This window comes from Myotis daubentonii, chromosome 13 (assembly GCF_963259705.1).
Source record: "Myotis daubentonii chromosome 13, mMyoDau2.1, whole genome shotgun sequence".
Classification (NCBI taxonomy): Eukaryota; Metazoa; Chordata; class Mammalia; order Chiroptera; family Vespertilionidae; genus Myotis; species Myotis daubentonii.
In genome coordinates this window covers 15,966,567-15,992,185 of record NC_081852.1, presented here as the reverse complement: position 1 = coordinate 15,992,185, position 25,619 = coordinate 15,966,567, and the positions used below count along the sequence as shown (strand labels likewise).

The following is a 25,619-nucleotide window of genomic DNA, read 5'->3' as shown; positions in this document are numbered from 1 at the left end:
TGGTGCATGGGCCAACATTCTAACCACTGAGAGACACTGGCCAGGGCTCTACCTTTTTTGTGTGAATTATCTACTGTCAAATAGGCCTTGGATTTTGGGCCAGGTTAACAGGCAATAGAAAATGACTGCTGGACAGTTTAAGCCCCCAGAGGCCTCACTGGAAAGTTCCTTGGACAGTGAGCGGTTTGTTCAACCTCAGGTGGCTCCGAGTGTCCAGCTTCAGGAGGCGCAGGAGGACCTGGACACTCTGGAGCTTGGGCTCAGCTCAGACTTCAGTTCAGCTTCTCAGGAGGACAGGACTGGCCTCCTGCTGGTGGCTCTTGGCCCTTGGAGAGTCCAGGCTCCCTCCACAGGGGCTCCCTGCACACTAGCCCCTCTGCCTGGGGCACACCCTTCCCCTTGTCCTTCTCAGCCTTCAGGTATCAGCTCCAATGTCACCGCCTCACAGCGTCCTTCTCGGTCTACCCAACCCAAGCAGGCCTCCTCGCTTCCTCTCGCTGAGCTCCTCCTGGGCTCAGGCAGCCTGTAACTAGGTATTTGTTTGCTCTCTCTTGCACTAACCTGCCTTCCAACCTGAACACAATGCCACTGGCCACATGCGGCAGCTGAGCGCTTGAAACCTGAGATGAGCAGTTAAGTGTGCAACATACACTGGATTTTGAAAACGTAGTATGTAGAGTGTAAAATAGCTCACTCATAATCATTCTACTGATATTTTGGATATGATGAGTTAAAGAAAACATGTTAAAATTAAGTTCACCGGTTCTTTTTAAATGAAGACACGAGAAAATTTAAAATTCCATCAGTGGCTTGTATTGTATTTCTGTTGGACAGTGTGGTGACTGGATTAATTCTAAAGAAAAGAGGCAAAGGAACTGTTTGTCACTCTATACCCAGCACCTGGTATTGGGCCAGGCTACAGTAGGTGAGCAATAAATAGTGTAATTTATTGAATAGCTTGACAGTTATATTTTCCATCAGCCCAGATATATTTTCAACAGTCTGCTCAGTGAATGTGACCTAATTTAATAGTCAGTTTATTAAAAACAACTCAGGCATAAGAGTTGCAAGAAACAGAAACAAAGGGAGCAGGAAGGGTCAGGGTCTCAGTCCCTCTTCTGAAGGCGCCTGGGTCCTACCCGCCCCAGCACATTCTAGTTCCGGGGGGCTTAGGGGGACATGCCGACCTTTGTCAAAAAACAAATTAAAATCCCGATACACCAAAGGCGGAGACAATTGTTTCCCACTTCCTGTTCCTTTTTCTTTGCTAACAGAAGCCCCTACTTTTAGATAAGCACACAGCCGCCCAGAACCCAAACATTTTTCAGCCTCCCTTGGAGCTGGGCTTCGCTAGTGCTGGCTGAGGGGACATTAACACGGATGTCAAGTAACTTTGGGGAAAGGTCTCAAAAGTTATGGCTTTCTTCCCCTCCTCCTCTTGGCTGGAATGCCGGGTCTCCACCAGCTACCTTGGGCCATGAGGAATGAGGCCGGGATCATACCCTGGGATGTGGGAGGTGAGGCTGAGAGGGACCTGGGTCCCCCACAGCCTTGGAAAACTGCTGTCAGCCCCGGAATGCCCCCTATTGGCTTTGCGTCAGAAAGAAAGTCTTAGGCATTTAAGACTGTTAGGTTTTTTGTGTGATCTGATCCTGACAACAATACCTTTCTCCCTGAATATCTGGTGTCTACCTGCTACCACTCAGCTCCTCTCAGAACAGAACACTCAGAACCAAGTCAGTTCCAAGGTGACAGGATTTTTTTTTAGCATCAGATATTGATTTAAAAAGAACTGGAAATACCCTCAGAAGGTACAACAGAGCACGGAGTGAAAATAAAGTCACCTCCACCAGTACCCTAGTCATCTGTTTCTATCCGGAGGCAACCATTATTACCAATGTCTTTACATAGTCCTCGCTGACAACTTTTAAATAGCAGCTTTTCCTTTAAGAGACAAAGAAGTTAAGTTCCCCGTCATGGGACACCCTGTTATATAATAACCTTATATAAATATCCATATCCATCTCTCTCAATAAAAAATAAACAACCTGTTATTTTGGTCTTACTACCCATAAACCTTCATTTGAGATCACTTTTGCTCTAGGGCTCAAACTTAAGTGCTCAGGCCCTTGGCTACATGACTGCGGTGTCAGCCCTTCCCTGGCTCTCCTGTGTGGTACGAAACACTGAAACCTACTCCTGAGCAGAAGTGGGCAGGGGGAAGTCGGGAGGCCTGATCTCCAATGCCTCAAAGCACTGCTCCATCTGGAGGAATTGAAAAGGATTAGAATTGGGTTTTACTTGTGATTTTTAGACTGTGTTTTTTAGTAAAAATAGTGATTATCACATAATAAAAATGCAAGCACACTTAATGAGTGTATGCTCTGTGCCAGGTGCTGCACTAAGACCTTCTATGCACAATCACATTGAAACTGACCCTGAGTTAGGTACCCTTCAAAAGCATTCCTATCTTATGAGTGAAGCCAAGAGAGGTTCAAGGTCACCAGATAGAAAAGGGAAGTTGGGATTTGAGTTCCAATAGTCTGATCACAGAACCCAGGCTTTTAACATGATGACTGCAGACAGATGGGCAAGTCCCATGCATGCAGGGACTGTCCCTAAGGGCCCGGCACACTGCTGGGTACGGAGCAGAAGCTTAACCAAAACGCATGGTCTTAAACTCCACTCACTAACACTGCAAGTATGCTGGGGCTGGGGAGAGGATGGTAGCACGATTTCCCAGGGTCTGCAGGCTGTCCTCTGCTCAAGACACATGCTCTGGCATCCACGCCCAAGGCAAAGAGACCAAACTGGGGGCTTAAAGGGTTCTGAGGGGAAGGTTGGAACCTGGGGCGGGGGGTGCTCTGGCTCAGAGGGACCCTAGTGAGGCCTGGAGTGCTGAGCCTGCCCACAGGAACCAGGCCCTAGATTATGCTAGAGGCACTTCTTGCCAAGTTTGATGCAGAACCTCTTTTCTCTACTCCCTTTGCTGAACTATTTTAAGATGCGTCTGTATCTAACGGACCTGTTTTACTGCTGTATTTCTAGTTCTTAGAACAGTGCCTTAGACATAGGGGGCCCTCATTTGTTGAATGAGCAGTTGAGTTGGCACCTGGTCCTGGCCAGGTGGCACTTCCAGTACTTAGGGGCACTACTGCCTCCCTGGCTTTGAATCAGCTCCGTCACAGGGTGGGGCTGGCGCTTACTGCTGACCCCAGCACCTGACAGTGTGCTTGCGGCAGGGACACTGGTTGAGTCGGAGCCTGCACATATCCCAATCATCTGCTTCACAACCCACAGCAGCGACGTCCAACCTTCTCATTGTGGCACACATTAACTACTAAAATGCTGTGGCACACCAAAATATGTATTTTTTTTTGCCGATCAGACAAAAAAACTGTATAGTTTTGATTCATTCACACCGAATGGCTACTGTTGTGTTGACTGTTGTCATTCTTTAATTTGTTGCTCTAAGGCAGCGGTTCTCAACCTGTGGGTCGCGACCCCTTTGGGGGTTGAATGACCCTTTCACAGGGGTTGCCTAAGACCATCCTGCATATCAGATATTTACATTATGACTCATAACAGTAGCAACATTGCAGTTATGAAGTAGCAACGAAAATAATTTTATGGCTGGGTCACAACATGAGGAACTGTATTTAAAGGGCCAGAAGGTTGAGAACCACTGCAAAGAGTTCAGTGCTCTCGACTAAATGGCCAGGCATTGCCAGCTTTACAAATTCTTGCAGCACACCAGCTGAAATTTGCTGACCTACAGGATGAATCGCTACAGTTTTACGTTTATCAATTTTTCCTCTTTTGAGCTTTGGTAGAAAAATAGAATTCTGCCAAGAGAGAGCAAAATTTTACAAAAATCATTATACAGTGTCAGGTTCAATCAGACATGAATCAGTGTGAATGCACACGGATAAACCCTGAAATGGAAACACACCATAATTTAACTGACACGCACTGAAACTCTGGGATGTTCCTCCGCTCAAAGTGCTGAACACAGCAGGGGTTGTAATGGAGTCAATAGCTATTTTAATCCTTTGTAAAAGATAAAAGAGGGCAAACTGCTAGACAGATGACTAGGAAGGAATATGTATCTGTGAATGGCTGAGACAGAATATACATGTTTTTCTTATTTCTTCCAAAGAGGCCCAGACTAAAACCTAACCTATAGAGCTCACTCTGGAGAACATATTGCTGTCTGGTCTTCAAGCTCTGTGCTCACTATAAAGTCCAGTGCCCAGGGCAGGGAGAGGATTCCATTAGGGACAATTTCACCCCCACATCCCCATGGCAAACACAGCGGGGAGCACACAGCTCCCAGCCAACACCGCCTGTGCCCGTGGTCCCAGCAGGCTGCAGTACCCGAGAACCAGTGCCTGCAGGACCCCTCACTTCTCACTGGGTGGTGAGCTCCCTCGCAGAACCCTTCTGTTCTGAGACACATGCTGATCTACACCCAACCCATCTGCAGCCATTGCAATCCCGTCCCATGGACACGTCAGCCCCCAGAGCGCTCCCAGGTGGCCAGGGCTCCTGGCAATGCGTCTTTGTTACAGAAACACACTACTGCCGCCATCTCTCCTCCCCCATTTCAAGCGTGTGCCACAGAGGAGAGCGGGTGCTGCTGGTGTTCCCTCCCGCCATCCTATACTCCAGAGGCCATGAAACCCACCTGTGAGGTGCAGTCACCAGCAGAGGGTGGTCTGGCACCAGCTGACCCCACCCCATGTGGGCCTTTCCCTTCCTGTCTGGGTGACCCTTTCACCCCTTACAGCTGGCACCTGCTGCCACTGCCCTGGGGCACGTCTCAGGCCACCAGTTCTGCACCTGTCGCCTGCGCACACAGGCGATTACTTCAGGAGGGTGGGGAGGCCACCCAGGGAGTGCTGGCAGCTCCAAGAACACTGACAATCCCACCCCAGCAGGCCCCGATCACCGGCAAGGCTCCCGTGGGCCACGAAGAATGGGCCCCCACCTCTGTCACAGGTAGAGTGACAAGGCAGTGCCACAACCTGAAGGAGCTGGAGGCAGACGAATCAACGGGGTAACCAGGGCACGAGAAAGCGTTTCAGAGCAGCTCGGCCTCACGACAGGCTCAGCTCACTTTCCAGCCCCAGACAGTCTCATTGGCTCAACCAGTTTTTCCAGTGAGGCTTCAATGCTGGCTTCCTTGGTTTCTAAGCTGCTGGGTTTCAAAAGTAAAACCAAATAACAAAAAATCCAACTTTTTCAAACGGAACAAATAAATAATAGTAACAATATTTACACAAGTACATCACACTGCGAGTCGGGCAGGACCGAGGGGCGGAAAACCTGGGACGGTGTCCTGGCCCTGGATCTCAGGCCCCTCGTTCCTGGGAGCCGCTGGACAGACAGGTGAGGGGGGGATGAGTGAGGCCGCCTCGTGTCAGAGAGGTAGAGTGGGCGGCAGGTGTGGAGAAACCTCAGCTGTCCTGGCCAAGCACTGTGGGTGGTCAGGGTCACTGGTGAGCTGCTCCCGGGGGGCAGGGGGCCTGCCCTGGCTGCTGGCATGATGGGGACATCAGGGCCTCTGTTCCAAGGAGCACAAAGCCGAGGCAGCTGCTGGTCTCGAGCCCCTTTCTAGACAAGACAGGAGCCGAGGGCAGGAGTGGTCCCCTCTTCCCGGGACTATGTGACAAGGGGGATGTGGAATTCCTTTGTGTCGAAGATCAGGGGCCTCCTGGGAGGGCTCGGGTCCCTGTTGGCCTTGTGGAGCAGCTTGAAGAGCCCGGTGCCAATGTTCATGGGGATCCCCATGATGATGCATTCGGACACCCCTGAAACCAACCAGAAGGAGATTAGAGAGCTTCTGACACACAGTGGGTTGTGAGGACAGAAACACTGCTGACGCAGGAGCCAGAAACTGGGATTCAAGTCCCGGCTCCACGACATATCAATTGGTTGAACCTGGGCTGGTCACTCTACTCCTCATCTATGACAGGGGGTGCTGCGAAGTGCAGGCTGGCACCGTGCTCCTCGCTGGTGGAGAGATTTACACTCGGGGGAAGGGCAGTGCCTGCCCACAGCCCGGCTCCCAGCTGGATGGCTCAGTGGCTCTCTCCCCTAGCGAGGCTGGTGAAGGATGCACAGGGAATCCCGAGTTCGCCATCCAGTGTTTGCTTAACTTAGGCCCGGAAGAAAAGCAAACAGGACGACATGGTCAGGTGATGGTCCCTGGAAACACCAACAGCAAGCTGTTCACTGTGCTTAGCGCCCAGGCCTGGGCCAGGCTCGAAGGCAGCCCCAGCCTTGGAGAGCACAGCTCTAGCCGGGGACACTCAGAAGGCGGGGCTCCCTGGAGAGCCACAGAGTAGGGAGGAGGTGCAGAGTCTTTCTCTGAGCTCCATTTTGGCTTCACAAGATCCAGTGTTGGGCTTTGCAGCCGGCTTCTGGCTCTAAAACAAGCAAGTGTGTGCCTACTACATTCTGGGCTCGGTGCTATCGGGAAACCAGAGAGGCAACCAACCAAACTAAAACCAACATGCGGTGAGGACAACATTCCGTTACGATGTGTAAAGGACCAGGAGGGGAGGGGAGATTTCACAGTGGGGGTGGGTGGCTGTGTCAGGCCCCAAAGGGGTCAGCAGTGGAGAGGGGCAGTGGGCAGAGCCAGAGGAGGTTCAGGGCTGCAGCACAGGCCCAGGGCCTACATCCTGGGGGCAAGGTTAGGGTGCTGGGTCTTAGCGGCCTTGTCAAGCACAATTGCTCTTACCTTTACCTTGGCTTTGCCTTCTCTGCCCCAATCTCTGCTCCCTTTTCTTTCCTTTCACCCTTTACCATCTTAAAGAATTATGTGATTCCTCTTTCCCTTTATCTGCAACTGATGCCCTTCGAGAAGAAGAGTTCATCGTAGTCGTACACCGGCTGGGGCTCCACCTGCCCATCGCCTGACCTGTGTGGCAAATCCACTCGAGAGCAGGAGGCGTTGGGAATGGCCACCAGGAAGCAGAGCTGTGGAGGCGGCCAGGCCTGGAATCCCTGTGGCTTGGGGAGGCTCCTGAGTCTCCTGCGCCCCAGCCCCTCATGAGTTCCCACCTCGGGCCTGCAGGATCTCAGCATGAGAAAGGCTAGAGTAAAGCAGGTACTTTGTAAAGGACCAGGAAGAGCCATGTGGGCAGCCGGGACTTTGTGACAGTTCCCCTTCCTTCCTCTCCCAGGCTTCCGGCGGAGATGCCCTCTGTGAATGGGGGATAAGGCCAGTGCAGGACAAGACTCCGCAGTCGGCTGGGATGGCAGGTAAGTTAGTTTTTTCTTACTTGCAAACAGGCTTGATACCTACACCTCACAGAGGTGCCGAGATGCGGGCATTTAAGGTGCCCAGCACAGGGACTCCACAAACGTAAAAGGCAGGCTGAATGCCTCTGCCGGGGAGTCAGGACAACAGGGAGCCCGGGCACTGCCCCTCCTGCCAGCCTTGCATCACAGAGGGTGCAAGAGCGGCGTGGCGACTTCAGGGGCTGGAAAGGTTCCTGCACGCGCAGGCTCAGTCTTTTCTTCTTGGACCAAAAACTGACTGTCCTGACAGAGCAGCCTCCTAACAGATGTGGGGGGTGGTGGGGTGCTCCAATCAAGCTTGGGAGATAAAAGATCGACTGGTTCCAGCCCCATGACCTGTGACTTTACTCTTAAAAAACAGAAGCTTTGCCCAAGCTGGTTTGGCTCAGTGGATAGAGTGTTGGCCTGCGGACTGAAGAGTCCCGGGTTCGATTCTGGTCAGGGGCACATGCTGGGGTTGCAGGCTCGGTCCTTGCAGGAGGCAGCTGATCAATGATTCTCTCTCATCATTGATGTTTCTATGTCTCTCTCCCTCTCCTTTCCTCTCTGAAATCAATAAAAATTAAACAAACAAACAAAAAAACCCCAGAAGCTCTGCCTGTTCAGTGCGTTCACTCCCAGAAAGCCCCAGCCAGGGTCTAAGCTGCAAACACCCGAGGCCTCTGGCGATGCTCTTGGAAAACCTACCACACACGGAGTCCTTCTGCCCGAAGTAGGCGGCGTCAAAGAGGTGGTCAGCCGTCTTCTCGAAGGAGGCCAGCATCAGCACACTCTCCTTCATCTTGGCCAGGCCAAACCTAGTGATGCCCAGGACTTCACCCTGTCAAGGGAGACACCTGTCAGACTAGCACCCCTGCCACTACTGAAAGCGCAAACCAAACCGCACCCACGGCACCTCAACAAAACAAGCGAAAATCAGCCCGATACAGGAGTTGTTCAAGTCACATCCTCAGGTGTGCACAGGATCCTAACAGCTACTGTCCCACCCGCCTCAGTGAGGCTGCCAGCCACTGGCAACACGATCCTTACCCTCACCAGCAGGGCCCGTGGAACAAAGAAGAATCTAGAGAAAAGAGCACTTCCTGAAGATGTTCATTACGTCTCGAAGACTTAAAACTCAACTTAAAAACCACAAAGCAGGGATAGAGTTAAGTACATTTAGGTGTTTTCACTCCAAGAAATATTCTTGCCACCATTAAAAAGTATATTTAAAAACTATGTAACAACAAGGGAAATATAACGTTAAATTTAAAAGGCAGCATAAAAACGGCAGGCCCGCTGTTTACTGCAACTGCAGAAACATAATATGTGCCTCCAGAGTAGACTGAGGGGGGACTTTAGAGCACAGCCTATACTCCAGGTGGGAGAGGCCATTCCTCCCACCGAGTGCCTGGACCGTCCGAGTGCCGCACAGGTCTGAATGGGAAGCGTCATAAAAACCTGCTGTCCTCCAGCACTGCTAGGGGAGACATTTCTTGGGAAGAGAAAAAATACATAACAACCATCCAACCTCAGTCCCCCACGATCATGTTAACTTAGTCTTTTCCTGGAAATGGCTACAGAAGTGTGATAAATGGGTTTAATAGGGAATAAACACCTCGGTTTGCCAGGACATCCCGGCCTTTGGCAATAGCTGGCTTTGCTTTAGGATATGATTTCTACTAAGAACAAAACCATTCTCCCCTCATACCAGGAGGTTGCAATGTTTGTGCTGGAGTTTTACCAGAACACCCAGCCTGCCTGCCAGGCCTTGGTTTTGGGGGATGGTGACGTCTTATTTTCTCGCAGTGGCCACCACAGCAAGTACTCCGCGTCTTATAAGCAGGCCGGCTTCATTCTCCTGAGATTGGGCCGCCACGCACCTTGTAGGTCATGAGGTCGGAGAGCAGCATCACGTGCCTCCGGTCGATGCTCATGCCGTGGTTGACCATCGTGTACTGGATCTCATTGATGATCGTTGTCCGGGCAGCTTCAATGCCCAGAGTTTTCTCCACCTACGGAGCGCCAGGGTGAGCGGGAGCAGCCACTTCCGGGTGCCACATCCCCCCTCTCTATGCCCCCCTCTGCCCTGAAGGTTCACAACAAGCCCGGCGCCTTTTCCAGAATCAGCTCTTGAGTGGTAGACCCAGAGCAAACAGCTGTTCCAGGAGCGCCAGGAACCAGCTGAGGGAGACAGGGCGCGTGTGCGGGGACCTGGGTGTGAGCAGTACCTCGTAGGTGTTATTGGAGGTGGTGCGGGTGCCCTTCACACCGTGAGTGGCCATGACCGCCCGCAGGTTGTCGCCCTCCACCAGGAGCTTGTACTTCTCCTTCCCACTCTGCTCGTCGATGTGGATGACGGCTCTGGACACCTCTGGGATGCCCTGCACCACCACCTGGATTCAGAGACACAGACGTTTGAGGCCCTGCAGTGCCCATGGCCCCCACCACCCGGGCAGCCTCAGAAACCACAGCCGCAGAGAGGATGTGAACATCGGGCCCTGGTGTGTTCCCAGGAGCACCCTGTTCTCAGTGGGGAGTATCAGTGACGTCCATGCCTAAAAGTCCTGCCCACTGTTCTGAGGTCCAGGGAGAAGGCAGCAGTTCAGGGAACCGTGTCCTTTCCCATGGTCCGTTTTAGGAGAGAACAGAGGAGTCTAACAGGCAGAGCTGGCATGACAGTACTGAGGAGAAAACACCGACTGATTCCTTAGGAGTGTGGCACAGGAGGAATGGGCGCCCCCTCAGTCTCAGGAGTGACAGGACTCAGGGTGCTCTGGGGCCTAGATACGGATGCTGGAGGTAAATGCGTCCCTTTACAAACCTCCCGGCACCTGGCTGGGGGGCCCTGAGGGCGACTGTCGCCTCACCTTGGGGAGGTCCTCCTTCAGGAACTGCAGCACATAGTACATGGAGCTCTTGCTGTTCTCGCGGGGGGTGACACACACCACGGCCTCGCCGTGAACAGCCACGTCGCCCGGCTTCACTCGGAGCTTGGACATGCAGATGGAGTACCGCACCGTCTCCGCGTTCACCTGCAGGGGCCAGGGGCGGCCGCACGCCCAGGGCATTACTGACGGTTCGGAGCCTTTGATTCCAGTATTTCTCAGCCTTTTGTCATCGTTGCCCCTCTAAGAAGTCTTTTCAGGCATTTTTTCCCCTAATCTCTCCCCACCATGAGATTCTAATACTAGAGATATACTGTATTTGTTTACGTACTGTATGTATACTTGTGCTTTATTTATAAAATAGTTTCTTTTTATAGTCCCTTCACACCCCCACTGGAAATGCATGCTCAATTCATGGCAGTGTGCCCGGGCTCCAGGGGCGTCTGGGAGTGCGAGGTTGGTGGCCAGGACAATTTAAAAGCAGCAGTGCCACTTCTCCTGTACCGACCTCACAACTACTCGTATCTACACTCCCGGGTGCGGCCCTGCTCTTGTGCTAAAAGGACAGAGGCAGGTGGTCACAGCCAGCCTAGAGAAACCCCGACCTGGAGAACTGGCTGCTCAATTTGGGTCATCGATCCCATGAACACACACATGGACCTGGTACTCGAGAGAAGGGACACAAAATGTGTGAAGACTAGCATAGCTTTTAACTACCTCGAGAGGGAGGAAGGTGCCAAGAAGTTACTCAGTTTGCACCCTGCCTCAGTCTGTCCCTGAGAAAGGCTGATAATCTTTCAACCATAAATGCCAATATGGTAAGCAAGGTTAACCCGCCCACCCAAAAACATTCACTGAGCTAGCCAGGTGCAATGCTGGTGCTGGGGCCACAGCTGTGCAAGACACAGACAATGGCCCTTCTAGACACTGGGAAGACTGACAAGGAGACGAATTATTGCAATACTTTGTCACCATGAATGGGTGCGGTGGCCTGCACAAAATTTCAACTGATTTCCTGTGTCAGGTCAGGTTCAGAAAGAGACTGTGACGGTGTAACAGACTCACACAGAAGCACCAAAGGCAAGTCTCTGCAGCGCGTCCTGTGCTGGGCCCCGCTCACCAGCACCAGCCTGGGACTGACAGAGGGTGACTGCCTCTACACATTTAGTTAACGACTCACTTCCAGCCTCAGAAGTCTAATCCGTTCCAGGGAGAGCTTGACGAGGATAAAGCAGTCGTCGGGAAGGAACACTTCTTCGATATACTCTGAAATCTGTAGTGTCAGAAAGACCGGTACGTTAATCAGTCACCTTCCCTTTTTCTAAGAGCATTCACTGCTTGTTTCATTAAAAAATATATGTTTTTATTGATTTTTTGAGAGAGAGAGAGGAAAGGAGAGGGAGATAGAAACATGGATGAGAGAGAAACATCATCCATTGGCTGCCTCCTGCACGCCCCCTTCTGGGGATTGAGCCCACAACCCAGGCATGGGAATAGAACCTCCATCTCTTGGTTCCTGGGTTGACACTCTACCACTGATCCACACCAGCTGGGGCACTGGCTGTTTCTTGTATGTGTCCTGATCAGGGATTGAATTCGCCACCTTGGCATTATCGGATGCTACTCTAATCAATTGAGTTACCTGGCCAGGGCCTGCTTACTCTTTTTTTTTTTTTTTTTTTTTTTTTTAAAGTTGATTTTAGAGGGATAGGAAAGGGAGGGGAGAGAGAAACTTCGATTTTGTTGTTCCACTTATTTATGCATTTACTGGTTGCTTCTTGCACGTGTCCTGACCAGGGATGGAACTGGCAACCTTGGTGTATCTGGATGATGCTCTAACCAACTGAGTACCTGGCCAGGGCCTGCTCTCTCTTTTCTTTTAAGGACATAGAATAGTGTGGACACACCAACTGGCATACCCACTGCACCTGGTTTTTATATTTCCTTGCAATACTACTGGTCTAGTTTTCTCATTATTAAGAGGGATTTCTCCTTACCTCTCCCAAGAGAGTTTTCTCAATTCTTCCTTTCACGAGGCGAGCGTAATCTGCATCCTCATCCTTGTCTAGCTGAGCCGTGATGATTGGAGTGCTGTGAAACGTAAAGCAAAAACGTCAGCACGAGAAGTATGCCTGCTTGAAGATGGCTGCTTTGTTAAATCCGCACACAGAGCAACTGCAATTTATTGAGCATGTGCTGTGTCACGCTGCTTCCTCAGACATTCTCATTTATTTTTTTAAAATATATTTTTATTGATTTCAGAGAGGAAGGGAGAAGGAGAGAAACATCAATGATGAAAGAAAATCACTGACTGGCTGCCTCTTGCACACCCCCTACTGGGGACTGAGCCGACAACCTGGGCATGTGACCTTGACCAGAATCCAACCCGGGACCCTTCAGTCCACAGGCCGACACTCTACCCACTGAGCCAAACCAGCTAGGGCCAGACATTCTCATTTACATTTACTATTTTTGGCGCCCATGAGGCAAACCACTCTACCAGTGAATGAAATGCCTTTCAGGAAATTCTTTCTGACCAAGTGCACCTACCTCTTCCTCTTTGGTCCTATTAAGTAGTTACTAGTAATTTAGTTCTGTTCCCCGAGTAAATTGGCTCTTTGTGTATTATAGCTCCCGCCATTCCTTTCCCCTGCCCCATAACCTGCTCTCCAGGACACCTCCAGCTCCTCCAACACCCACTGTCCTGGTAGTGTCCCCTGAACACACACTCCTGGACGAGACTGACCCACCCGGAGAAGGCACGCGCTCAGAGCCCCTGCCACCGTGGACGTCTATAGTTGCCATTCTACAGCCAAGTGCAGCTTTCCTTCATTTAGTGCTGTTTTTATTCAGATCACAGAGGAATCATCATTCTGTCATCAAATGTAACATATTTCTATATTTCTAGTCTCAGATCATCTACAAATCCTATCATGAAATCACGTGGGAGTCACAGAACATGACCACAGCCCAAATGGTAGACACATCAGTCAGGTCTGGTTAGGCTGGGGATATAACATCAAAAATCTGAAACCTGCCCGGCTGTGTGGCTCGGTGGTTGAGCGGCAACCAATGCACCAGGAGACCGCCAGTTCGATTCCCGATCAGGACACATGCCCAGGTTGTGGGCTCAATCCCCAGCAGTGTGCACCAGGAGGCAGCCAATCAACGATTTTCTCTCATCATTGATGTTTCTATCTTTCTCTTCCTCTCTCTCTAAAATCAGTAAAAACATATTTAAAAAGAAAAGTGAAACCTAGCTCTGGTTGGGCTGCGCAATGGTTAGCGCACTGACTTGTGCACCGAAGGATCTCTGATTTGATTCCTGATCAAGAGCATGTACCTGGGTTGCAAGTTTAATCCCTGGCCTTAGCCAGAGCATGTACAGGAGGCAACCAATCAATGTGTCTCATATCAATGTTTCTCTCTCTCCCCATCCCTTTCCCCCTTCCCACTTTCTAAAAAAAGGGGGAAAAAAGATCCTTGGCTGAGGATTAACAAAAACAAGAAAGTGTGAAATCTACAGGGACACATTGCTGTCATTTTTCCAGTAGTTTTTTAGGTTTCTCTCTTTCATGTGACCAATGGCCATAAAGAACCACTTTTTAATTTTGACTGTATCTAGTTTCAACTAATTTTTTTCCAACGGGTTTTTTTAAAAACTAAAGTATGATTAACACAGGCATGCCACTGAATTTGAGATACTGCCCATTTAGATAGCACATATGACAAGAGATCACTCTTCTGAAAAAACGAGGCAGGCAGTATGGGAACAGAAGAGAAACAGAGGCAGGCACCTGATGGCTTTGGAAGCGTTGATGATCTCTTTGATGCGGGGCACACCCAGGGTGATGTTCATGGAGGCCACGCCTGCGAAGTGGAACGTCTTCAGGGTCATCTGGGTGCCCGGCTCGCCGATGCTCTGGGCACAGAGTGCGCCTACCGCAGAACCGGGCTCCATCTGTGCCCTAGAAGGAAGATGTGGATGGAAAGTCCAGTAAAACTGCCAGGGAGAAGCTTCTGTTTACTTCTTTTCAGCAGAAAAAATGCCTTCAGTGTCAGGAAGGAATTGGCAACGAGCTTAGCTGTGCTGGTGGCAGAGGAAGAACCTGGCATAGATCAGTAATAGGTGCGTACAGGAGACACGATGCCCAGAAGGGCCAGATATTGAAACTGTGTGGCTACTTGTGGTCAATGTCAACGGGCAATGACTGGGCCCCAATGTCTATTGCCTGAAGAAGATATGACAGCCTGCTAACAAATGGAACTGAAGGTAGAGACAGGAGGTGGCACCTGCCAAATAGATATTGGTAGTTTCTCTGTGGGGAGAAAACACTTGGAAATTTCTTTGCAATTCCACATCTTGGAGCATCCGTCTACACAGACTATCATTAAGTGGTGCTGGTGCAGAATCTGTTTCTGTGGGCCAATAGGAAGGATCTGAGACCCTGTGACTACCCAGTAGTCTGAGACGGTGAGCATCCCTACCTCATGTACTTGTCCCTACAGGTCTCCAGAAACTTTTCTATTTGGGTGGGGGTGATCCGGTCCAACTGGTACAGCACCCGGGGCTGGAAGAACAAAACCAAGTGCAGAGTTAGGGCTGGTACCTGAAAACACCTGAGTGTCCGCCCTTCCACCCGGGAAAGGCCACTTACCTCTGTTGTGCCGTTATCGTTGATGCCGTATTTATCTCTGGTTTTCTTGATCTTCTCAGAAACCCCCTTAATGAAGTTCTTTATTTCCTGAATGATTACACAGCAAATATCAATAATTCAGATGATATGATGTGCTTTATAAACTTCAGTAATATGCAAGCAAGCCCATCATATCACTAAAATAGTAACAGCTAAATGTATACTTTAAGGGGTACAACACGGATGAAGTTCCTACTACAAAATGTTTCCCCAAGGGATACACCCGATCATCCACACCCTGGACACAGGGCTCACTGGTCCAGATGTTTCTAGGGCCTTTTTTCTCCAATGATGCTTCAGCAAAGGCCACACCGGCCACTTTCCTGGCCCTGACATGTCGCCCTTACACTAGGAAAGCCTTCTCACCTTCCGCTCTCCCTTGGCTCTCCTGGCACACACACTGCCTCCATTTACACAGCTCAGAGCAGGCAGAAGTGCACTGTTAGACTTGGTCTCTAGCCTGATTGACTTTAGATTTTCTCCTGAAGTCCTTAGGATCCATTTAAGAACTAACAAGCTAAAGCAGCTTTGCAGACATTATGTACATTTCAAAGGAAGCACCCCCACACTCCGCTTCACCTCCTCTTACTCTCACCTCGGCCTCACCCCGAGTCTCCCGCTCCCTTCCCACACAGTCAGACATTTGGAAGGGTTCCTGGAAACCGCTCTCAGCTAGAATTGAAACTTCAGTATATTTGCTATTCCTGCTGTATTTGAGAACAGTACTCTCAAAGGATAAAAAACAAAAAAGGATGTTGACAAAATGGAGCAAGGAAGGTGAGAAGGACATCATGAGGAGGGCAGCACTGGAGACTACAGACCTGCAGCAGTTTTCTAGCAACCCTCAAAGGGGAAAAAGCCATCTGTTTTACAGCTGACGGTGTGTCTGTGAAATAAACCCAGCTTCACGGTCACTCCCAGAACCAGGACCAGCCGGCACCTCCTCTTGCATGTGCTTGCAGAGGGGTGTGCTGCACTGTAGTGAACTGCCCCCTTCAGAGTGCTGCTCCCAGGGGGTCACAGTTGATCGGACTGACGCAGAGCACTTCTCAAATGAGCTGACAGCACCCACCACGCAGTAGAGCCCTCTCCCCTGGTGTGACTCTGCCTAACGGAATATTCAAAGGCAGCACGCCCTGTGCCGCTGCACTTTTCCTCTGTGTTATCCGTGGAAAGAGCCTCTTCCACATTGCTGATTCCTCTCCACCTTCTTGTCTAGCCGCTGCCATATCCTTTAGGCACTGTGGTCGGCAAACTGCGGCTCTCGAGCCACATGCGGCTCTTTGGCCCCTTGAGTGTGGCTCTTCCTAAGCCTTAGGAATACCCTAATTAAGTCAATAACAATGTACCTACCTATATAGTTTAAGTTTAAAAAATTTGGCTCTCAAAAGAAATTTCAATCGTTGTACTGTTGATATTTGGCTCTGTTGACTAATGTCTTTGCCAACCACTGCTTTAGGGCAAGCTCCTGAGCCCTCTTGGCTCAGATGCTGCCATTTGTCGCCAGGTGTTAAAAGTGCCCCACCTGCCGGTGCAGGGAAACTGGAAAGAGAGCCCGTCCCTGGGAAGCCCGGGCACTGTCATCTGGAGGAACTCAGCACACACAGTAGAGGACACACCTAAAACCACTCCCAGCTCAGGCACTGGAAACGGACCTTTAGCGGCCACCCACAGGGACCCGCTTCCAGCGGCTTTGCTGAAATGACTTTCCTTACACAAAAGTTAGACATTCTGGAGGTTAAAAAAAAATCATTTTGCAGAAATGAAAACTGAAATAAGCTACTAAGAATTCAGCTGAATCAACCCATGCTTACTACAGGGAACTCACAACATGGCAAATGACAGGCGATTAATCACACGATTAACCAGCAGTTAAGTTCTCACACTCACGCCACAGTAGTCTGTGAGCAGGGGCACCAGCCTCTGGCAGGGCCAGGGCTCAATGCCACTCAGGAGCCGCCTCCGCTGCCTCAGCTCTGGCAAGGCGAGGGCCAGGACACATCTCAGAGGCGCAGACAAATCTGTCTGGCCAGTGGATTTTGAACCCTCTTGGCAAAACTGAGTTAACCAGATTGTGAGCCACTGAAGGGCAAAGACATGTTTAGTGATCTTTGTGTTCCCAAGACCTGCAGTGTGTGACACAGTGCTGCTCACTGACTGAATAAACACCGAGGTTAGAGGTCACTCATTAACCCTTGTCAAAGACAAGCAAGGGGCCGTCCAAAGTGACGCACAGGGAGGCCCGCTTGCCAGCCCCGGAAGAAGGGCTGTCATCTCCAGTGCTGGCAAGCGGCCGAGTGCTGCTCGGCTTCACCCCTTTATGCTCAGCAGTCGCAGCATGCCAAGTGCGTTACCTCGTTATACTTCTCATAGCCTGTCTCAGTTAAGGTCTTCAGGGATAAACAGAGAAATATATAAGTAAGTATAATGATATAGAAAAACAAAATCACAACTCTAACTTGTTAATTAAAAAAAATCTACAGAAAAAAAAATTAAAACAAAGGCACCAGGCCTAGCCATACTCTTGATTTAAACATATTAAATTCTGTAAGGTTCTTTTTCACCGTTCACTCCCCAACACATGAAAGGAAGAAGTGAAGCTTCCTTAACTAAAAGCATCCTTGCACTTTCACTCTGTGGCTTTTCAAAATGTTTTAAATATATTTTTACTGATTTCAGAGAGAGGAAGGGAGAAGGAGAGAGATAGAAACATCAATGACGAGAATCATTGATTGGCTGCCTCCTGCACGCCCCCTACTGGGGATTGAGTGCGCAACCTAGGCATGTGCCCTGACCTGGAAATGAACCATGACCTCCTGGTTCATAGTGTGATGCTCAACTACTGAGCCACACCAGCTGGGCATGGCTTTTATTTTTGATATACTTAAGGGATACATTCCTGCTGATTTTTTGCTGCATTTGAATAACCAATCAGTACAAACAGGAAACGGTCGGTTCCTGCATCCCTTTGCTTTGGGTCATCACCACATAAAGAGAAAGGAGCTGCTTAAATGGGTCAGTGACATTAAAAAAACAAAAACAAACAAAAAAACCTTTAAGAGTGTGCCCAGGTACCAGCTCTCCTGAAGAAAAAGGAGGGCAGACTCCATGGATCCCTGATCCATACCGTAGTAGGAGAAAGAGCGATTTCAGAGGATACTGAGACAGCCCCACTACCAACACAAATGATTGGGATTCAGAATGAACAAGGAAGAGCTGGTCCACAGGAGGGGATTGCAGGGTGTTGACGGGTACAGTTATACACAATCAGTTCTCTAGCTAAAGCATTTTCCTTCAAATAGGAAAACACTTGTGTAAAAGCCACAAACTAAGAAAGACATGAGACAAATTCTTCACATTGGCTGCAGAGGTTTTGCCTCAGCCATTCTTTAACTTTTTAAACAAAGAAACACTCTTACACAACCCCCCCAGCTCATGACATTCCCCAGTGGCCACCACTGTCTGGTGCAGCAGGTGGGGCGACCAGCACCGGAGCTTACCTGCAGGAAGCTGTCCTGGCAGCAGAGGAACTCGTGCTTCTTCATGATCGACTCGGTGCTCAGGACCAGTTCATTTTTACTGAGCGCAGGCTCGCTCTGACACGGGAAGACTGCCTCAAATGTTAAAGGACACAGTATGAGGTGGCGGGCGCAACGGAGAAGGGGGCAATATTAAATGAAAGAAGCTACAAGAGACAGGATACTTAGAGGGATCTTCTAGCAACCTGTGATGTTTTTCTCCTTCAAAACAAGTTTTAGATCCTACCTTTAATATGAAGGTGGAAACAGTAAACTGATACTCCACTTACACAAAGACTTCTGGGTATTGTCACATTGCTCCCAAACTTCGACCCAACCCCGGTTTACATTAGAAATACAAATTGTTGTTTTAAAAAAATCCCAAATATTTTAAGAGTGAAAATATTTCTCCACCCTCAAGCTCAAAGCATTTCCCCAAAGATTTAAGGGCTACATATGATCCTAACGCACAGGCAGACCACTATGTATCTGAATTCTCCTCCACTGATGGTCTGCCTCTACCACAAACAGTGCTGGAAAACACTCTCGGCACTCGTAGATCATTTCTGCAGGGCTGGTTCCTCTATGAGGAACTATGGGAGCAAAAGGCACCCACATTTTAATTCAGATCAGTACTGTCAAACTACCTTCCAAAAAGGCTGTTCTAAATTATGTGAAATGTAACTGCTTTTCACACCCATGACTTATAACACTGGCCTGTTACATAGAAACCAAAGCCCTCTTCTGTTGGCATTTGATGACTAACACTAGACTTTGAAATTGAGAAAATATTTTCCTTTAATATTGGAAAACTTATTCAGAGTAACACAAAAGGAAAATACTAAGCCAGTAGTTGGGTAGATATGATTGAGCCTTAAACTGTGTGTGATTTTCCAAAGGGCACCTCCATTCTAAAGAACACTCCAACCCCAGATATAATACTAAATCTTACTTTGATGTTGTCCAGAACCCTTTTAAACTCCAAGGGCTCATCTTTTCCCTCCATAGCTGCGGGATCTAAGCCATCTCCCCCGTAAATGAACTGTATAATATCTCCCGTAGAGCTTCGGACTGTCAAATCATACTGTGAACAAAGATCTTCAAGGGACTTCACAAGCCTTCTCTAAAGGGAACAAAACAGAAAACAAAGACTAGTCACATGTGCAGAGGATAAGATTTCCAACTATAAGTTTCAAGGTTACTAGCCCTTTAATCACACAAAAACATCTTATAAGAAATCCCTTAAAAAGATTCCCCTAACCCCAGAATGAGGCCAAGAGTGCCTCTCTAACCTGTCCAGAGGGATTTAGAATCTGCCCAACCTCCAGCACTTTAGTGTGTTTTAGAATACCTGCAATTTAAACCCCATCTACCCTGAAGGACTATGCAAACACTGTTTTCCTAACCTGCTGTGCCTCCTCTCTCTTTCTCCCTAAGGTATAAATCAATGCAACAGCTCTGCATTTCTAAACACAACTTAATCTCGGACCCCCGTGGACTTCAATATGAATTACAGAGGATCGGGTAGAGACCCTCGTCTGGGACAGGGGAGGAGAACAGGGCCAGCATTGTGTCTGACCCAGCAGGCAGCAGCCATTTCTCAAATCTGCCTGAGGAACACCTTCCCCCAGCAGAACCCGCTGCAGCAGCAATGTGACGGCGGCTCCGTGGATTAGGGAGACAGAACTCTTCCTCCAGGCAACTTCAAAACAAAAATCCCTCATGCCAGAACCAATTTGTTCTAGGTTAACACACTGCTCTGGGAATCCATATTCTACTCCAAAAGGTAAAGAGAGAAAATAAAATCAAAAGACATCTGGCAAGAGTGGTAAAAGCATTTCAGTCCTTGGGCTTTTGACAAAAGCAGCACACTCCAAAACTGAAGGGCAATTTCCCATCAAAAGATGATTAAAAGGGAAGTATCAGTAATGACACACCACACGAGGCACAGAAGAGGGTACAGAAGTAGGTGTCTACTGGCTGGAGTCGATTTCACCCTCAGCGGCCCTGTTTGTCTGGCCCACTCGTTCACATCTCTGGATTAGCAGCCCTGGTTCCCAGTCTGCAAAGGGCCCTGCTTCTCAGACTGGCATCCAGTGGGGAGACAGAGGACACAAAGCTACAGGAGTTCATGGTCAGCAACTTGGTGTTGGAAGTAGGTAAAAACATTAAAATTAAACAAACAAACAAATAAACATATATTATGGAGTACAGAGAAGAAATGAAAATTAGACTGGAAAAAAACAAACAAAATCCCTTGCTAAGGATTTTTCTTCTTTCTTCCGTCTATGGAAGAACAAGGCAGGAATGTGTTTCCACTCCCCTGCAGCAGGGGCAGAGGGAAGTCTGAGAAGCACAGGCACAGGAAACCTAGTTTAAATTAACCCCCTGGACCTGTTATCCTACTGTACACACAGTGGAGAGCCTTCCCTCCCAGCTCCCTGCGGGCACCAAAATGCCAAAATAGATTCCTGGAGCCCATTAGAATGATACTAATAATATTACTTAAATAGCTGCAAAGTGAAGCAGAGTCCTCTCAGCAGACAGGAGGGATGCCCTGCCACGCCCATTTGTGTGCATTAGGAAACAGGCTCAGCGAGGTTCCATCGTTATGTCCCAGGATGCACATTCTCCTCCCAGAGAGCCTTGGGAAGTGTGGCTCTGGCCTGGTCTTGATCACTTGAGGTGCACAGGATTTGGAACATTAACATTACCCTTTTTTGTTGTTTAATTTCTTCTACGTTTCTTAATTTTCCCTTTTTATTACCAAGACTGGGTATATTTTAGCTCGTGTACAAAATATGTAAACACTCAGCAGTCAAAGTCCACAGAGCTCTGTCCTACTCTGTTGTTAACGGCCCACATTTCTTCAATTACCTGCATGTATCCCGTTTCAGCTGTCTTTACGGCCGTGTCGACTAGACCTTCCCGGCCAGCCATTGTGTGGAAGAAAAACTCAGTTGGTGTCAAACCAGAATAAAAGCTATTAGCCACAAAGCCTTTGGCAGCTGGGAGCTAAAGAGAGGTAGAAAAAAAAGAAAAACAAACAAAAAAAAGTTCAGGGTCCATTCCAAACCCCATTCACATCAGAAAACGCTACACCTTCCAGCTAGAAATCCCTGGCCACTGCACTCTCCTGAAGTGGCGGGCTTTGCATACCCTTCCCTAAACGAGAAATAATTTGGCACAACCCATCCTTCCCAGAGACAAGGAGGGTGAGGTCCAGCCAGGGCCGGTGCTGGTGCCAGTGGCAGGCAAGTGGCTCAGGAGAGGAAACCAAAGCCTGGGCTGCCATCCATGGAGCAGGCGGGCAGCCAAGGACCTCGGAGGGCACTCTCTGACTGCAGCAGCCGGCCTGTTGCCTGGGAAATGATGACGCCCTTAAAGACACCTTCCTGGGCCAGGCTGTCCACCTCCAGAACACAACCATGGGCTGCTGATGTTTATGGGGTTCACTTGGGGTGCTGAAAATGTCCTAAAATTAGATAACGGGGATGATCACACAATTCTGTGAATATACTTACTAAGTCACTGAGCTGTACACTTTGAATGGGTGACTATGACAAACACAATGTATTTCAGTGACACTGTTAAAATGCACACGTGTAAAACACCATGTGAAATGGCCAAATAGCCTTTGGTGTGGATAGCTCTATGCTCCTTAGAGGACAACTGAGATGAACAGACCAACCTCCTGCTTCCTTATGGTGTTTTAAGGGGCAGCTGGTGAACTCAGAGACATTTCTAGGCAAGCAGACTTCCCGAAGTCTAATCTAGCACTGGCCCAGGGGCCGAGAAGTCTGGATGCCCTGGCCTCTCCTCCCAATTAGTCAGCTGCCCTACAACTCTGAGCCCGACACACACAGGCAGGTGCCATTCCAGCGATCACTTATCTGCCTGACCTCTGGTGAATTCTGACCTGAGGCAGAGGACCTGCATTGTTCCTGGGGCTACCTGGTGCAGAGGCTCCATACATCTCAGGACAGCAGTGCTGTCTGCCTAGGAGGGCTGAACAGAAATACTGCAGTTCCAAGCGGCAGGAGCTGTTGGGCTCCACACCCAGAATTTACTGAGGGACCAAGTCTACTTTAAGTTTTGGAACTACAGGTTTAACAGTTGCTGCCCCTGAATCCCAGAACCTCAGCACAGGTTTGCCTCTCTCTGCTTACATTAGCGCCCAAACCACAGGCTAATAGAATTCAAAAGACATTTAAGAGCTGAGTTTGAGAATTCCAGAGGGAGAACCTGAAATTTCTTGGTCGGTTTAAGTGTGGTTTATACTATTTAACAATCCTTATACTTTTATGTAACTCTCCCCCAAGTAAGCAAACAGATTGAACATATATATATTCATTTTGATTACTTAAGCTGGATGGGAACCTGAAAGCCTCCTCCTCGGAGAGAAACTTCAAAGGGGACATTGTCCACGTGTGACAGCTCTGAGTTAACAAGGCTCCTTCTACGCGAGTTGGTTGGGTTAAAGAGGCAATAACGACCCTGAGCAGGGCCCGCCCTTGTACGCCACTTGTATGTTGGTTGGCAGCTGCAGAGCTTCAGTTACTCGCTTCTGCACTACAGATGGTTGTCCTTAAAGTTCTGCCTGACCCTCCACTGCTTACCTTTGAGTGTTTTTCAAAGTGAGGCAAGGACCTGTTTTCAAAGCCATCTGGCACCCGGGAGCCACTGATGGCTTGCTGTCCCACACAGGCAATCATCTGTGATATGTTAATGAAGGAACCTGGGGAAGCAGGTCAGGAATGTAACATCATTACTGACATAACACTAACTGAAGTGCGAGCAGATCCTTGGAATAAAACAGGAAGCAGTGCAGCCCAGCCCCTTCCCCACAGTAAGGTCACAGCCTAGGGGGGAGCTCAGGAACAGGGGAGGCCGGGCGAGGGCTAGAGGTGCTCGGGAGCAGCGGGCATGTCTGGGTTGGAGGCAAGACTTCAGGTGCCTCTTCAAGAGCAACCAGGTTAGACTCTGGAGGACATGACGACTCAGACTTAAAACGGGTGGGGGAGGAATTCCAAAGCGGGGGTAGGGGGGGTGGGAAGCAAAGACACAGGAATGGGAAAGGGTGGGGCAAGTGCAAGGAGCAAAAAGTAGAATATTGGGGTGAAAGGCAGCAAAGTTAAAGACTTTGAACTTTATCTGTAAAACATTTTCAGAAATAGAGGAAGCATGGAGGTTTTGAATTTGCGCACAGTATCATGAAATCTAATAAGGTCCTGGGTAGGTGTGAAATAAAAGCATTTTGCTTCATCACTAAATACTATATATATTATTTTTTAAAAGTTGTTTTAAAGTTGCTCAAAACATCCTCAAACTCAGAAACCCACACACATTACCAAGAAGTTCCTCTAGAATATTAAACTCCCCAAAATGCAAATAGTTCTTTTTCTATATACAGCTGATCCCTGAATAACGTGAGGGTGAGGGGCATCAGCTGCTTGCAGTCAAAAATCCATATGTACCTGAAGTCAGCCCTGTGGATCGAAAATACAGTTGATTTTTTTTGTTTTTAAAAACAACATATGAGTGAACCTGATTTAAAAAGATATGCCTTTATAAACAAAAGGTCTGTTTGAAGTGATGATTCCTACATTTTCCAGAACAGAACCAGCCAGTCCACATGGACAACACAATGATGGCGGCGGCCAGAGCACTCACCTTTGGAGCCGCACAAAGCCATGGTGAGGGGACTGTTGCTCTTGTCCAGCTCCCGGAGGCAGGCGCTGCCCGCATGGTCTCGGATCACCGACAGCTCCTTCAGGATCAGAGCCTGGTGGGAGAAAGGGAGGTGTGGGAGTCACCCTCACTGGCTCTGCTGATCACAAATGTACAATTTAAGGAAATTTGAAAAAATTTAAGATGTCAGATTTCCAAAAGATAGAGGTTTCAGAGCCTTGGAAGACCAGGATGCCCTATATGTACAGACCAACAGCTTCCACAAGGTTCCAAATCAGTGTGTTAGGTAAGGATGATTAGTAACAAAACCCCGAGCAACCCTTTCATTGGCAGTAAGGAGAATGCGCGTGGCTGTGTGTACAGAACCACACGGCACATATCAGCAAGTCTATCGCTGTGCACACACATGCCTGAGGAAATGTGCACAGTGGAAGACAATGCCTGTACTATTTATAAAATGTGTCTAGTTTTTCTTGCCAAGAACACATTTGAACTCCCACAGTGAACTGTGCGATGAGGTGACTCCCCAGGAATGCTCTAGTCCTCCAGCTCATCCACACTGTCCTTCCTCAACTCCCAACTCAGGAGGCTGAGTCACTTAGGGTCACGGTTCCAGTAAAAGTGAGTGCTGCTGCGGCCTCAATTCTCTAGATGAGAACCTTCCATTTCTCCCCCCTGCCCCCTCTTTAAGACTTAAGTGAGCTTAAGACTGAGCTAGTAATAGTAAGAGTGACTACCTCACACAGCCCTGCTTTGAAAATTCACTTCAACAGAAAACTTCTTACTGCCTAAAGAGCCTTTCCTTGGAGAGCCAGGCAAACCCCGCTGAGACAGACTGCTTCAGAGAACACGCAGGGCTCTGAAAGGATGGCTGCAATTCTGACTCTGACATGTGCTGGTCCTGTTCTCAGCTCACCTAGTTTCCAAGGGGGGCGAGGGGCAGCACTCTGGTACATGACTCTTGATATAATTTTCCATCTTCTGTACCCAAGTCTCTTTCAAAGACCATCCATTTAAACAGTGGCAGTGCCAGTCTCTAGGCCAGTGGTTCTCAACTTTCTGGCCCTTTAAATACAGTTCCTCATGTTGTGACCCAACCATACAATTATTTTTGTTGTTACTTCATAACTGTAATGTTGCTACTGTTATGAATCATAATGTAAATATCTGATATGCAGGATGGTCTTAGGCGACCCCTGTGAAAGGGTCGTTCGACCGCCAAAGGGGTCGCAACCCACAGGTTGAGAACCGTTGCTCTAGGCGAAGGATGTGGGAAACAGACAGGGCAGAAGCACTTTACCAGCTCCAGAAAGGCCAAATGTGACGTCTGAACACAAGCAGCCTGGGTGGCCAAATGAACAGACAGGGCTGTGTCTTCACCACCTAGAATGTGACAGCTGAGAGGGATGTAAGGGGCCTGATTGAAGGCCCTCCCCTCATTAAACACACACAAGCAGCACAGGGCCAAGACGAGGCTGAGTCACTGCTTCTGCTTCCCTCTCCCCTCTGCTACCTTCTCCCCTCTGCTACCTTCT

At 49.0% G+C, this 25,619-nt stretch overlaps 1 protein-coding gene across 2 annotated transcripts in view; it reads right to left on the bottom strand.

Annotated features, from left to right (window-relative positions):
- Window positions 1-790: 790 nt before the first annotated feature.
- Window positions 791-25,619, bottom strand: part of POLR3A (RNA polymerase III subunit A) — a 50,980-nt gene continuing 26,151 nt past the window's right edge. For both annotated transcript variants that reach the window (XM_059662257.1, XM_059662258.1), the window contains 15 exons: window positions 24,067-24,178; window positions 23,013-23,131; window positions 21,271-21,408; window positions 19,346-19,516; window positions 18,376-18,489; window positions 14,837-14,923; window positions 14,667-14,749; window positions 13,976-14,146; window positions 12,176-12,269; window positions 11,359-11,451; window positions 10,161-10,325; window positions 9,522-9,686; window positions 9,174-9,305; window positions 7,999-8,131; window positions 791-5,813 (listed from right to left, as the gene is read on the bottom strand). In XM_059662257.1, the coding sequence (XP_059518240.1) occupies window positions 5,665-5,813; window positions 7,999-8,131; window positions 9,174-9,305; window positions 9,522-9,686; window positions 10,161-10,325; window positions 11,359-11,451; window positions 12,176-12,269; window positions 13,976-14,146; window positions 14,667-14,749; window positions 14,837-14,923; window positions 18,376-18,489; window positions 19,346-19,516; window positions 21,271-21,408; window positions 23,013-23,131; window positions 24,067-24,178 (1,926 nt within the window). In that variant the 3' untranslated portion in view covers window positions 791-5,664. The remainder of the gene's footprint in view (window positions 5,814-7,998; window positions 8,132-9,173; window positions 9,306-9,521; window positions 9,687-10,160; window positions 10,326-11,358; window positions 11,452-12,175; window positions 12,270-13,975; window positions 14,147-14,666; window positions 14,750-14,836; window positions 14,924-18,375; window positions 18,490-19,345; window positions 19,517-21,270; window positions 21,409-23,012; window positions 23,132-24,066; window positions 24,179-25,619) is intronic.